The sequence below is a fragment of the Podarcis gaigeae genome (assembly GCF_964106915.1).
Source record: "Podarcis gaigeae genome assembly, chromosome: 9".
Taxonomy (NCBI): Eukaryota; Metazoa; Chordata; class Lepidosauria; order Squamata; family Lacertidae; genus Podarcis; species Podarcis gaigeae.
Genome location: NC_139685.1, coordinates 23,558,168 through 23,572,184, shown reverse-complemented (window position 1 = coordinate 23,572,184; position 14,017 = coordinate 23,558,168). Strand labels below are relative to the sequence as shown.

The 14,017-nt window shown below is 39.2% G+C and overlaps 1 protein-coding gene across 3 annotated transcripts in view; it reads left to right on the top strand.

Moving 5' to 3' along the window:
• Window positions 1-12,157, top strand: part of SLC7A2 (solute carrier family 7 member 2) — a 50,882-nt gene extending 38,725 nt beyond the window's left edge. For all 3 annotated transcript variants that reach the window (XM_083755712.1, XM_083755714.1, XM_083755713.1), the window contains exons 8-13: window positions 1,292-1,394; window positions 2,724-2,926; window positions 3,277-3,443; window positions 4,199-4,307; window positions 5,651-6,822; window positions 7,042-12,157. In XM_083755712.1, the coding sequence (XP_083611838.1) occupies window positions 1,292-1,394; window positions 2,724-2,926; window positions 3,277-3,443; window positions 4,199-4,307; window positions 5,651-5,850 (782 nt within the window). In that variant the 3' untranslated portion in view covers window positions 5,851-6,822; window positions 7,042-12,157. The remainder of the gene's footprint in view (window positions 1-1,291; window positions 1,395-2,723; window positions 2,927-3,276; window positions 3,444-4,198; window positions 4,308-5,650; window positions 6,823-7,041) is intronic.
• Window positions 12,158-14,017: the final 1,860 nt, after the last annotated feature.

Below are 14,017 nucleotides of genomic sequence, written 5' to 3'. Positions count from 1 at the left end.
ACATGTCAATACCAACATATAAGTGCTAATTATATTTTGCTTATAACTTTTTATGGCTAATGTTTGCAAAAAAGAAAGCAGATAAACAGAGGTGTCAGGATAGGTAATTTAGAGAATAACCATTTTCTTAAATTGTGGACTTGGTGCAGTCTTCCAAATCTTGGTTGCAGTTTTCTGTGACTTCAGATGAAAATGCAATGATACCTTTTTGCTAGCTTCTAACTTTTCAATATGTTAAAGCTAGACTTTGTTTATTCATAGTGATATATATAATTGTATGAAGGTTAAACAGTTTTAAGTTAAAAGTGTAAGTGATGCAATTGAAGCAATAGCAAGTTGCCCCTCTGAAATAAACACTGTAAAGACATCTCTGTGTCCCTCAAAATCATGACTTCCTAGCGTTAAGCATAGTTACACATTGAATGTGCACCAGTTCATAGTTTCCTTGTAAACTATGATTTGAAGTAGGATTGCAGACCATTTTTTGGAGGGACATAAGCCATGGTTTGCTTTGATGCACATGCCATACCATGGATAATTGTAGCCTGGGAAGGGGACATAGTTTTGCTAGAGACTGGCTACTGATTTTAAACCCTTGGTTGCAGGCAGCTAGCATGACCTCTGCAGAATACAACAGTACTGGGTTTTGTTTTGTTTTCCAAAACCTTTTTCATCTGTGCCTTGCATAAGCCCTCAAATACTTTTGCTTAGTTTTAACACTGTTTTAAAGAGGGATTATCTTTTATGAGTGCTTGAAAGCTCAACACTTTTAATTCATTGCATGAGCTTTGTGTAGTAAAAGAAAAGAAGCAAGATTTTATATGGCCACAGCGTACCAGGAACATTTCCTATTTTTGCCTTATTAAAATGAGCCAGAAACAGCTTGCCTAACTCCCATTTTATAGCATGGGAGATGCTCACAGTGTATTTTTCCTATTATGTCTATGCATGTATTTAAATTAATGGTGTCTGTCATGCAAAATGAGTTTATACCATTTTCTCATGTGAAAGCCAAGTATTGAAACTACTGTGTAATGCCCTGATGGCACCAAATTTCAGAGGGGAATTAACTCAGTTCCCCTGAAGGTTATAAAATGCTACTGCATTACTAAAATCTTAATTTTGGCCATAAAACGTTTAGAAGACAATGGTTTGCTTCAAATTGTATGAACGTTTTAAAGACCCTTAAGGGCAAGCGTTAAAACGATAATGGAGATGGTAGTAAATATTCATTTTCAGCTTAATACAGACATGTTTTTAATACTAGCTCTGCTTTGTCTTGTTTTTCTAGCTCTGATGGCTTTTCTCTTTGACCTAAAAGCATTAGTAGATATGATGTCCATTGGTACGCTTCTTGCGTACTCGCTAGTAGCAGCGTGTGTCCTCATTCTTAGGTGAGTTCTAATTTTGGGTTATTAACTAATTTGTTAGGCAATGTTGTCTAAATCCTTAAATGTTTTTGTTTCTGCCATAAAGTTATGTATACATGAAATTACACAAACAGACAGGATAGCCTTCAAATGCAGATTGTGCATGAGAGCAAAGTACCTTAGTACTTTGTAGAAGTTCACATTCCGCTGCTGTACAAGTTTAGGTACTGCTGTAAACAGAGGAATGGGAGACTAAAAGTTGCTTGGCATCTATGGCAACTTGTATGAAATAAAGCTCTGTTGTATAGTGGTTCTCACCTTTAAGTGCTTCTTTAATGCTTTCCATATGATGTTAGACTGCAAATCCCATCATCCCTCACTGGCTGGGGATGGTGGCAGTTGTCATTCAGCAACCACATTGGATAGTTACCTTTTCGGAGCTAGAGACAGAGAAATGCTCAACACTAAGGCACCTCTAAGCTAGAAAGAGATGCTTTCTTAAAATAGCTGTGGCCTAATAAATCTTGCGTGCAAATTCTGTCTTCCATGCATCTTCGGTTCGGTAAAGCAGACCTGTCTCTTGTAGTCTAATCCCAGCTCTGATTCCTTACAAATATCCTGTGGACTAGGAGTTCGCCCCTTTGGTTGTGCTCTGCTCCTGGGGCTGATGGGATTACCATATTGAGGGATTTCTGGGGCCAGTGGTGCCGTTATTGAGAGTTATAATGCATATGAAGGGATTCACCATATATTGGCCTTTCTGGTTAGGCCAGAAATGGTCATTATCAGCCCCCATACATGTCAGGCAACCCTCCTGCAATTTCCCAAGGAAAACACTTGAGTGTTTATGTGGGGGTGTGCTGCTGGCCAATGCTTTGGACACATGGGCTGCCATCAGTCAGTGGTGCCCAATGCTCATCTGGTCTTTCCTGGGGGGTGGGGAGGGAGGCTAGGCAGTGTAATAGCCAGCATTGTTGGGTGCCACTGCCCAAAGACATGCAGGACTCCTTCAAGCAGCGATGCCCAATACTTCCCCAGGTGTGACTAATGCTGGCTTCTTTCCCTACTTGCTGTGCATCTTTGAAACATTAAGAGAATCTCGACCTGAATGTCCTTCCTGTAATATGCAGATTTCAGTGACTGTAGGACTGCATATTGGTGGTAACTCTGGCTCTATTGCCTGAATTAAATATCAATAACAAATGGTGCAATAATGCCACCCAAAATATAGAGTCATGTCTTTTCTTGCTGTAGGCCTTGTAGATTATAATACATTGTGTCTTTAATTTTTATTTTTCTGTGAACCTCACCTTACACAAATGTATTTGTGTGTGTATGTGTACACACAAACAGGTACCAACCCAATTTAAACTATGAACAGCCAAAATATTCAGCAGAAAAAGAGGCTCTTGCGGGATCAGAGAGAGAAAGTACGAATGAATCTCAAATGAGTATGGTACCAGGACACAGTTTCAGCTTACAAACACTGATTAATCCATCAAGTTTGCCCACGGAACAGTCTGCCACCATGGTTAGCTTTCTTGTATGTCTGTTGGGTAAGTCAAAAGCTTTCTAAATACTTGGACTATCTCGGAAGTGTCAACTGATAAGCAAAATGCATTTAAACAAAATGACGGATCAGATTCACTTATTCTTTTGAACTTGTCCAAAATTTCAAGTATGGAAAAAGAGGGAGAGGAGCCTTTGCATCCCCGATTAATTGGAGTAGACATGACTGCAAGTCTAATTTTGTTCTGACGGCCTAATTCAAAACAAAGGAATGTACAGTATTGGTTTTTACCTTTCAATATTGCTGAAGCTTTATGTCACTTAAACATTTGAGATTTTGAAATGCTCTCTTTGTTGTCCGTCCCCCCCCCCCCCCATTTTGATTGCCTCTATTTAGCTTTCCTGATTTGTGGCTTAAGCATTCTGGCCACCAACGGGATTCATCTTCTTGCCAATCTGGAGCCTTGGAGTATTTGTCTCTTTGCAGTACTTTCAGTGCTGTTTATCACCATTGTACTTGTCATCTGGAGGCAACCTCAGAGTCAGCAGAAAGTAGCATTTATGGTAAGCAGTGGTGATGGTAGTGGCATCAAGTGCAAAACCTCACAAACAGTTTTTTTTGGGGGGGGGTGCTGTGTGACTAGCTGCCCTTCTGGAGATTACCACCCTGTCACTTTAGTGGCTACATTTCAGTTGAATTAATAAATTAGCTGTTGCCTTAAAAAGAGCTTGACTGATATGGTGCTAAAGTTGCTTTTTGTGGTAAGCCAAAATAGTGGTTCTTGTGCAAATTTGGCCTTGACTGTAGAAAGAGTTGAGAATTCATTTTTACTACAACTGAAACGTGTAAGATTAGATGAATTTATTTTTTTAACAATCTTTTGATTGATTGAAGATTAATTGGGCAACAGATCTTTTAAAAAATTGTTTGTTTTTAATGCAAAAGCTGTGAACCACAAGATCCGCGTTCCTTATTTTATCTTTCCCTATTTTCCCTTGTGCATATATAAAATCTTGTGTAGCCCATGTGTGTACTACCACTAAATTGTGGTCCTCACCTTCCCATTGCAGGCCTATCAAAATTTAATTCATTAGTTCTGCATTTAAAATGCATTATAAGTAGGTAATGTGTTCATTGCAACTGGACTAAGACACTTTGCCCTATAACTTTTATTTTATTTTCAAAATATGGATGTGTCAGTTCAGTAGAGCCCCTTTACAAATTTAATTAAAAGTATGACACACTGGATTGTAAAAAAATTAAAAGTATGACACACTGGATTGTCAAAAACACTGAATTGTAAAAAAATTGTCCTTAGGTTCCACTCCTGCCATTTTTGCCATCTTTGAGTATCTTGGTGAATATTTACTTAATGGTACAACTAAGTGGAGAGACTTGGATCCGGTTTAGCATCTGGATGGCGATTGGTAGGTATTACTGGATGAGTAGCTGAATGTTGTTGTGAACTTTTTCTTGCTTCCCCCCCTAAGCAAGGGCAAAAGCTTAAAAGTCATTTTCATACTGGGTGACACAAGCAGACATGGTGCAAAAAGAGCATTTAGGCTCTTAACCTTGCTTGCTGGGCAAAGCCTGCTCAGCATGCAGGTTCTAGACGCAGCTCCAAAGGTTTGACTGGACACAATTTTTGCACATCCGCATACGTCTTGGAACTGAAACCCCACATAAGATGAGGGATTTCTGTATACAATTTTTGAGAGTAATACAGTGGTACCTTGGTTCTCAAACTTAATCCATTCCAGAGGTCTGTTCCAAAACCAAGGCGTGCTTTCTCATAGACAGTAAGGCAAAACGGATTAATCCGTTCCAGACTTTTAAAAACAACCCCTAAAACAGCAATTTAACATGATTTTTACTATCTAATAAGACCATCGATCCATTAAATGAAAGCAATAATCAATGTACTATACTATAAAATAAGACAGTATTGTAGATGATAATTTAAAAAAAAAAATCTTACCTGCACTGATGATTGTCATTGTTTGGATTGAGGGCTTTTATCCATTTCCACAGTCACACAATCAATCAATCAGTAGCTGAACCGGGTTCCACACAGCCACAAAAACAAATTAACCGAAAAAGCCTCAAAAACAAAAACCCAAAATAAATAGCAAAAACAAAAGCGCCAAACTTAATCCTTTCCGGAAGTCTGTTTGACTTCTGAAATGTTCGAAAACCAAGGCGCAGTTTCTGATGGGTACAGGCGCCCCGGAAACAATAGCTGAGAGCTGCATCAGACATTCGGCTTCTGAAAAATGTTCAAAAACTGGAACACTTACTTTTGGGTTTTCGACATTTAGGAACCAAGGCGTTTGAGTACCAAGGCATTTGAGAACCAAGGTACCACTGTACTAGAATGGAAGCTTAGTGTGGATTAAAGAAACCTATGACCACAAGTGATACCAAGATCTAAACAAGTGTTCTGGTTTTGTAATCTTGGGTAAAGGTAAAGGGACCCCTGACCATTAGGTCCAGTCATGGCCGACTCTGGGGTTGCGGCGCTAATCTCGCTTTATTGGCCGAGGGAGCCGGCGTACAGCTTCCAGGTCATGTGGCCAGCATGACTAAGCCGCTTCTGGCGAACCAGAGCAGCACACGGAAACGCTGTTTACCTTCCCACTGGAGCGGTACCTATTTATCTACTTGCACTTTGATGTGCTTTCGAACTGCTAGGTTGGCAATCTTGGGTAGAGCTACAGAAATATGACAAAACTGAGAGAACTTACATCCCTTTCTTTTTCTCCTCTGGAAGGCTTCTTTATTTACTTTGCTTATGGCATCCGACATAGTGTGGAAGGCCGTCCTAGGGTGGAAGATGAAGATGACGAGGACGACAGCTGCTCCGAAAAAAGCGCAGCTCCAGAAAAGATCTATGTAAAAGAAGCAAACGAGATTGAAAATGCAAGTGAAAGTGCTCAGTTTATTACACATGAAAGGACAAGTGAATGTTAACGGTTGCTAACTACCATGCTGCGTATGTCTTTTGAATAGTGTAACGGAATGTAGTTGGGGTTTTTTGGGGGGGGGGGTGGAATGCCAAAACACTTGCTCCCGGAAGATTATCAGTAACCTACTTGTGTTTTGTGAAAACATCAATAATGGTCTAAACCGACTGCTAGATATTTCATCCAGTGGAGATTTACCTCAAATTGTGGTTGTCTGAAGTAAAAACTGCCAAGGAAGTGGAGGGGAACAAACTCCCGTTGGCTGATTTTGCCTGTTGTGCTAAAAATGTTGGGAATTTCCTTAGCGCACCATCCTACAACTTGAACTGGCATAATGTTATATAATTAGGAATGTTTAAAGGTGGGAAGCTGAACCATTTTAGGTTGTGTTATTGGGGACACATTTTCTTGTTTCTGTCTTTTAAAAATGTGCGTAGCAGTGGTCAGTAACTAGGTAGCTAAACTGTTTAGCCTCTCAAACTTTAAAAAAGGGAAGAAAAAAAACCCTATTTTAAAAAGCCAGTTACCCAGATGAGTACATAGATCAGAAACTTGGCAGGCTTTTGCATTGCGATGTAGTGCTTCTCTGTTTTAAAAAGTGTTAAATTTTTGCTACCACTGTATATGCAAATAATGTATGCCGCGAACATCCTTTTGAAAAGCAGTGTTTGTAATGCCTAACATATGGATGGGCTCCGTATAGAATGTTTTGAAATTACCTTTTACCAGTCGTGTTCCAAATTCTCCTTCTCGATGGTGACAATCAAAAAGTCACACCACAGGGTTCCTAAGATGTAAGAAACTTCAGAACAGTGGCAAACAGCATGTGCCTATGGAACTGGGAATTTTTCAAGTCCAGGTGCACCTATGGAATTGCCGTGTGTTAGTGCTGAATGTGTAAACCCTCTGAGGTTGTAAGTAGCTGCCCTAGGTCCAATGACTGATGAACTGTGTATCTTCCGAGTCTCTGGCCCACCAAGTACAGTGGTACCTCGGGTTGCATACGCTGCAGGTTACATACGCTTCAGGTTACAGACTCCGCTAACCCAGAAATATTACCCCGGGTTAAGAACTTTGCTTCAGGCTAAGAACAGAAATCATGCTCTAGTGGCGCGGCAGCAGCAGGAGGCCCCATTTGTTAAAGTGGTGCTTCAGGTTAAGAACAGACCTCCGGAACAAATTAAGTACTTAACCCGAGGTACCACTGTATATTCATTAATTTCTGTAACTAAGGAAAATGAAACTGTCAGCCATAAATTGGCTACATTCAGATGTCACAGTAAACCATGGCTGCTTATGATGTGAACAAGCCGTAGTGAACCTCAGGCTTGCATGCTTCTCCCCTTTCATCCTCTCCTCTGGCGTGGCTACAAGATGGAATTTGGAAGTTTGAACTTCTTCTTTTGAGTAACTGCAGCAGGGCATTTTTGCCCCAAACCAACAAATTGTCAGTAATCTTAATTGTGGCTTGTTTGAAATAGACTAAATTTAAATCATGAGCTGTTAAGCTGGCTTGTTTTAACAAACCATAATTAAGATTAACCACAGTTTAGGGTTCCGCTGCAGCTTTAAACAACAATTAATGATAATAAACATAGCTGTGAAAGCTTCCAGGCCGCAAGGCTGCACTTAATAAATCTAACATGGATTATGATGAGGATTGAATTCAGCCACTATGTATTTTTTTGCCCTTGCAGGAGGTCTTTCAGTGGATTCTGCTGTAGTCATAACTTACCTAACATTTTTGTATAAATCATGAACAGAAATTTAGATTTTTCAGGGAACATGTTCCATCTCCTTAAAAGAGATGGGTATTTGAAGGGGAGAGAGGAGTAAAAAAAGAAAAGAAAGAAATATAATTCAAATAACATTTAAGAATACAGAGTTATGTTTAACAGGTGACAGGTCTTTTTAGTTTTGAAGTAACATTTTATAAATAAAAATTGAGGCAGGCATAGGCACCAAAGGATCACTCTTGATTACATTATTATCACTCATGTATACAGTCATAACTTGGCATTGTGGCTGATGGGCAAGTTGTATTTCTGGCACACGTGTGCCTGCTCCACACATTAATTTGTGTATGAAGCAACATATGTATATGTGTGAGAACAAGCCAAAGAGAAAAACAAAGCAAAACTGTCCTGCAGCATTAATTTACTTATTTTCTTAAGAAAAAGAATAGGGGCTGTGAGCAGCTATGGCTGTTTCTTCTCCTGGAGACAGAGGAAGGATAACCTTACAGTATACCTAATGCCTTTTAGTTTATTAATGTTGGGACCATGTTACAACAATCTGTCAAACGTTTCATCGCAACTGTTGGGTTATAAACCCATGTTTTAAAAAGCTGAAAATTTCAGGATTCAGAGGGCTTTGGGAACAAAAATTGTTTTTAAAAGTGCCTTAGAAAAGCACTCAATCCAAGACTGTGGATTTAATGCTTTTTCTGCCAACCGTTTTCTTATCCCTACACAAGTAAAGGTAAAAGGTAAAGGACCCCTGGACAGTTAAGACTAGTCAAAGGCGACTATGGGGTTGCAGCGCACATTTTGCTTTCAGGCCGAGGGAGCCGCTGTTTGGTGGTTCAAATTCACACAATGGGGTGAGCTCCCGTTGCTGCCCCAGCTTCTGCCAACCTAGCAGTTCAAAAGCATACCAGCACGAGTAGATAAATAGGTACTGCTGCAGCAGGAAGGTAAACAGTGTTTCCGTGCGCTCTGGCTTCCATGCCGTTGCACCAAAAACGGTTTAGTTAGAAAGTTGTCCTGCACAAGTATTAAAATACTAATGAGATGATTATTTGCAAATAAGTACATCTTAAGCACACTGGGTGGGTTTTTTTTAAGTTTGATAAGGAAAGTAAGGTCGGCTTTCGATGTTACGGAAGGGTGACCAGGTGGGAATGCTGTGCGTGTGTATTTGTGTGTGATGTCCAAAGTCTACAGTGAGAGGTGGAAGATCCAGATGCAGATACAAATTCACACACACAGTGAAAGAGAGAGCTGTTTAGGTTCTTAGTTATGATTCTTGCAGAGTAAGTATATAAGGAGGAAACACAAATCCATTACATTGCTTGCCCCTATCTGACTTGGCTTATGTGTAATTTTTTGATGTCAGCCTAACAATACTGAGTTTGCTAGGAACTGTAGATATGGCAGCACTGTTCTTTGACTTAAAAATGTAAAAGAGGTATATTTTATCTTGCCTTTTTGTATAATCTTATATTAATAGCTGAAAGAACACTTTTATGAAAGATTACGAAGTATATGGAATGTGAGAAATTGTGTTAAGATGAGAGAGGGTGCCCTGATTGCCGCCATTATTGAATGTAGATAGTAGTGCAGCAGTTTTAGCATATTGCTCTGATTGACTGATCTGTTTGCAATGTCCCCAAAACAAAAGAGAGATATATATGATTATGATAATTTCTTAAAACAAATGTATTATTGAATAAAGTCACATTTTAGTATATTACTGAGATCACAAAGTTCAAAGACAACAAAAATCACAATCGGGAAAATACAGATCTTTCTAGCAGACAACAAACTTCCACAGGTCAGGTTTGTAGCTAATCAATATCTCTTTAGGCATCATTATATTATGGACGTCCTTAAAAGTTGTTAAGTGATGAATAGCAATCACCTTTGTTACGACTTGATAAACTTTACTACTGTGTGGACTAAAAAACAAAACAGAAACTCAGAAGAGACAATCAATACTGTTTTCGTAACTATTTTAAGGTTTTCTACGTTTTGTCAGTTTTTGTCGTATCTTATTTAATTTTAATAAAAATGTTGGAGGCTCAGGTTGCTTATCCAAGCCTTACACGAGACAGAACAGAATGTTAGATTTTCAAAAAGAGGGTTCAGGATTTATGTATACTGTAGGTTGGGCCCAAAGGTTCCATTCCATGAAGGGAAAAGACTCTTTCTATCAAAAGAACTTCCACGGGAGAAAGGGAATATGTGTACCCAACCCTATGCGTATATATAAACATCTGGTGGAAATACAGGTGTTGCATAAACATTGCAAGAATTATAGCAGTTTTTAGTGTCTCCAGAAGCATTGGATTATCGCTTAACTCTGTAAAATGGGGTGGGGAATATCAGGCCTGGGGTCTAATTGTGGCCCTCCAGACCTTTTTATCTGGCCCTCAGGACTCTCCAGGGCACAACGCTTACTTGGTCTGCTTTGAACTCTACTTGAGGGCATTTGCCTTGGCTGAAATATGTCTCTGAACTCTGATAACTAGCCTACTGTACAAAGCTAAAATTCATGTTTATTGATCCACCCACTTATGTCTCTGATTATGCGTACAACTGGTATATGGCCTCTGGACTGTTAGCCGGAAAAGAATTTATCCCTTGGCCTGAAAAAATCCCCCACCCCTGCTGTATGTCGTATTGTGTGTGTTGTGTAGGAGATAAGTGTTTTCGTTCTTTTTGATAAATAGAATTAAATTTAAGGCTTTAAGGACATTTATTTTCTCAAACCCTCTTAGAGCAGTTTTTTGTTTTCTAAAAATGGGCTCAGGATTTCTGTGTGTATTTCATTGCGTTGAGTCCTTGCCTATACAGTGGCTTTCTCATTCATTCCAATGGAGGGAGCAACTTCACATGCCTTCAATGCAGACAGATCATGGGTGGTCTAAGGATATTTGGGCTGGTAGGAGACAGAACAAAATTTAAACACACATGTTCAGATATGTTTAGAGCTATTAAAATTATTAAGCTATATACTACCTATATGTCTGTTTTTGCAACTGGAGATATACAGAAAGACCATCACCAACTCCTGTGTCATGGTCCTATAGATCTGCTTTTTCCATGGGAATGATGGGGCAGTCAATGCGCAGAAGAGATTTGTATATGCATCTGAACACACGTGAAGTTCTAGATTGGCTTATTGGGTTCATTCTCTACAGTTCTACTTCTGTCTCTCGCACTTCTAATTGGTGATGTTTTTTCTGTTCTGTCTTTCCTCCAAAGATTTCAGAGCAAGGTTTATTATTATTATTATGATTCAGCCTCAAAAGCCCTGTAAGGTAGGCTGGGCCAAGCCCACCCACTGAGCTCTAGGACTGAGCATTGAAATAGTTTTGCTCCACTATATAACAAAAGGCAATTTTTAATTTTCCCCAAACCTTGAAGCTTTGCAATTGTAACAGTTCTATTACTAACCTATGTCCAAAGATAAGCAAAATAAATAGTTGTTTCCCCCATTCTTCCTCACATCCCCAAAAGTTTTAATTAGTAGCTTCTATTACTGCTCACTTTAATTGTACCTGGTTTCACAGACTATGCCCTTTTCAGGTCCAAAGAGCTATGAATGCAAGAGGAATTTGAAAATACAATGTACAACCAAATACTGGGTCTAAATAAACTTAATGAATATAACTTTTTGGTTGCAAGTCTGTGGATTAGTTCATACCTTCCTCTTTGGGCAGAATGTTTTCTCTGCAAACCCTCCTCTCAAGCAATTGCAAGGAGAAAGTACTGACTGAAACAAAAGCACAGATAAATTTTGCAGCTATATTGCACAGCACATTGCTGTCCCTTCACTTTTCTAGTTTTTTGTTCTGCTGATGCTTTTCTTAGCTTGTCCCTAACTTCAGTTGCCATTTATGTAGGTCTCCCACTCTTTTGGTAGACCCAAACATTTTTTATGGTTCAAAAATATTTTCATAAAAAAGATCATTCTAGAAATACAAAGTTCTTTTAACTGTGTGACAAAGGCTGAAATCCCACAGTCATTCACTTGGAAGTAAGCTCCACTCAATGCAGTGGGACTAATTTCTGATAAATGATGCATAAGATTGGAGAGTAGATCAGTTTCTTTCTAAAGATGCCTCCCTTTTAATTTCTGTCTCTGGCAAAATCCCAGGGAGCTCAATGGGAAACTTGGGTCAGGTCTGTAGAACTCCCACAGAAAGTCTCTACATGTAAAAACGCATTTTGGGTGTTTTAAGATTTTATAAAAACAGTGCTTTGTATATATTTGTATATTTTAGTCATTATTACCATGTATTATGTTTGCTGCTGCCTGTGCACATAAATGGGGATAGATCATTTTAGCTTCAGTCAAGATAATGTTTAATAATCTGCTAGATTTTTTAAATTAATGTAAAAATGTGTTCAGAATGTGTGACAGATAAAATACTTTTTGGTGCTTTTGTTTTTTGATGTTCATAAGTTGCAGTTACTGTAGACTAAGAAATTTATACTGCTGCTGTTCACTGTAAAAAAAAAAAGCTACTTTTGACAGTAATTGTGCATTTGTTCTACATTTTTTAAAATAAAGTTGTACATGTTCTACGGGTTTCATTTTTCATTTTCCAAAGTGCTGGAGACAACCATGATATAACATAGTTTTAAAAATCTATAGGAATATCATATTCAGAAAATATACTGATAGCCATTTATACTCTTTGCCACCTTGTTTCCTTCCATAAAGGTTTGTATTTACATTTATTTCATGAGGTGATAAATAATCCTGTAACGTCTTTTCAGCTGTACACTTCAGATAAAAATATCAATTTCAGAAATGACATTAGCACTGTAATTCCTATTTTGAGACGATAGAAACATGGGTGCCAACCCATTTAGCCAATTTGATAGTTTAGCACCCATTTGACTCTTTCACACCACGTATGCCCACCAATGCATCTTGGACCGTGATAACGAGTTAGGGTTGCCATACATCAGAAAAATTCCTGGAAACAGCTCTAGTAAATTTGGGGTCTTCCTAAAAAATGCCCGACAACTTTGCGGATATCAGGAATTATACTTTCTGAAATATCACAACCCTATGAGAGGTGCAGATTATATTCTCACTCCACTGTTTGGATGTTATCTATAAAGTGACCTGTTTAACAAGTTTGGTGCAGTTTATTCACGCTACAGTTCCTAGGAATACTGCAGTGCAGTTCACCTGTCACGGAGTCATGCTTTGCCAAAACAAATGACCCTACCAATTTGTTTGGTGGCTTCCTATACTTTCAAACCCAACCTACCATTTCCATGTTCTCCGAAGCATCTATTATCCTATGACCATTTGGGCAACAAATCATATTCTAGTATATTCATTAACGTGCCGCTGACATCAGTATTTCCCAAACTTGGGTCTTCAGTTGTTTTCAGACTACAACTCACATCATCCCCAGCTAGCAAGGGATGATGGGAATTTACTCTCCAGCTGTTTTCGGGCTACAACTCCCCTAGCTAGTGAGGGATGATGGGAATTGGGATCCAGCTTTTTTCAGACTACAACTCCCATCATCAAAGTTCTTAAGGCAAATTTTTCCTGTACCACCCTGTGTCCCAAACACATCATTGTGCTTAGAGGCCAATATCCCCTCGGTAGAATTACGGATCTGGCGCAGGACATTTAACTGCTGGCTTCGCCAAAACTCAAATCCCCCCGGTCTAATATCCCTACAAGACTATCACAGGAGTGCCTGGTCTAAAATTGTCGATCAAAAACATCACTCTTGTGGTTTATCCCCACCACAGTTACTCACCGTGGGTTATAGTAAAACAGTCCAATTTGTCAATGCCTAAATGATATCGAGCGTCAGAATAACTTGGCAACAATAAGGAAAATTTGCCCATGGTATGACCATTTTCCATCCTCCCACTTTGATTCTATGGCACCCTATCTGCACAACCTAGCAATTCCAAAATACAGACACACTTTTAACCTCACAAGACAGAATGTACTGCCCTCAGCTGTACTTGAGGTACAATTCCAACAGAGTCCACACGAAAAACGCTTATGTACCTGTGGAGATGGCAGCATTGAATCAGTGGCACACGCCCTCCTGGCATGCACTCTTTACAAAGACCTGAGGAACGAGATTATCACCCCTCTTTTATTGTCCATTCCGGGTCATCGAACCACTGCCACAGTGTCTTTTCTCCTGGCAGATCAAGAGGAGCAGCTGACAGCAAAAGTTGAAAGGTTTTTAGCTGGGACCATCAGAATAAGGTCCACTGTTTGACAGCTGATTCAGGATCCTAAACTGTGCTTTATTATACTCAACTTTTATTTTGTTCTCTTTTGTTGCTATGGCCAATGGCTAAGGCAAATAAAGTTCTTATTCATTCATCCCATCGTCCCTAGCTAGGGAGGGGTGATGGGAATTTAGTCCCCAGCTGTTTTCAGGCTACAACTCC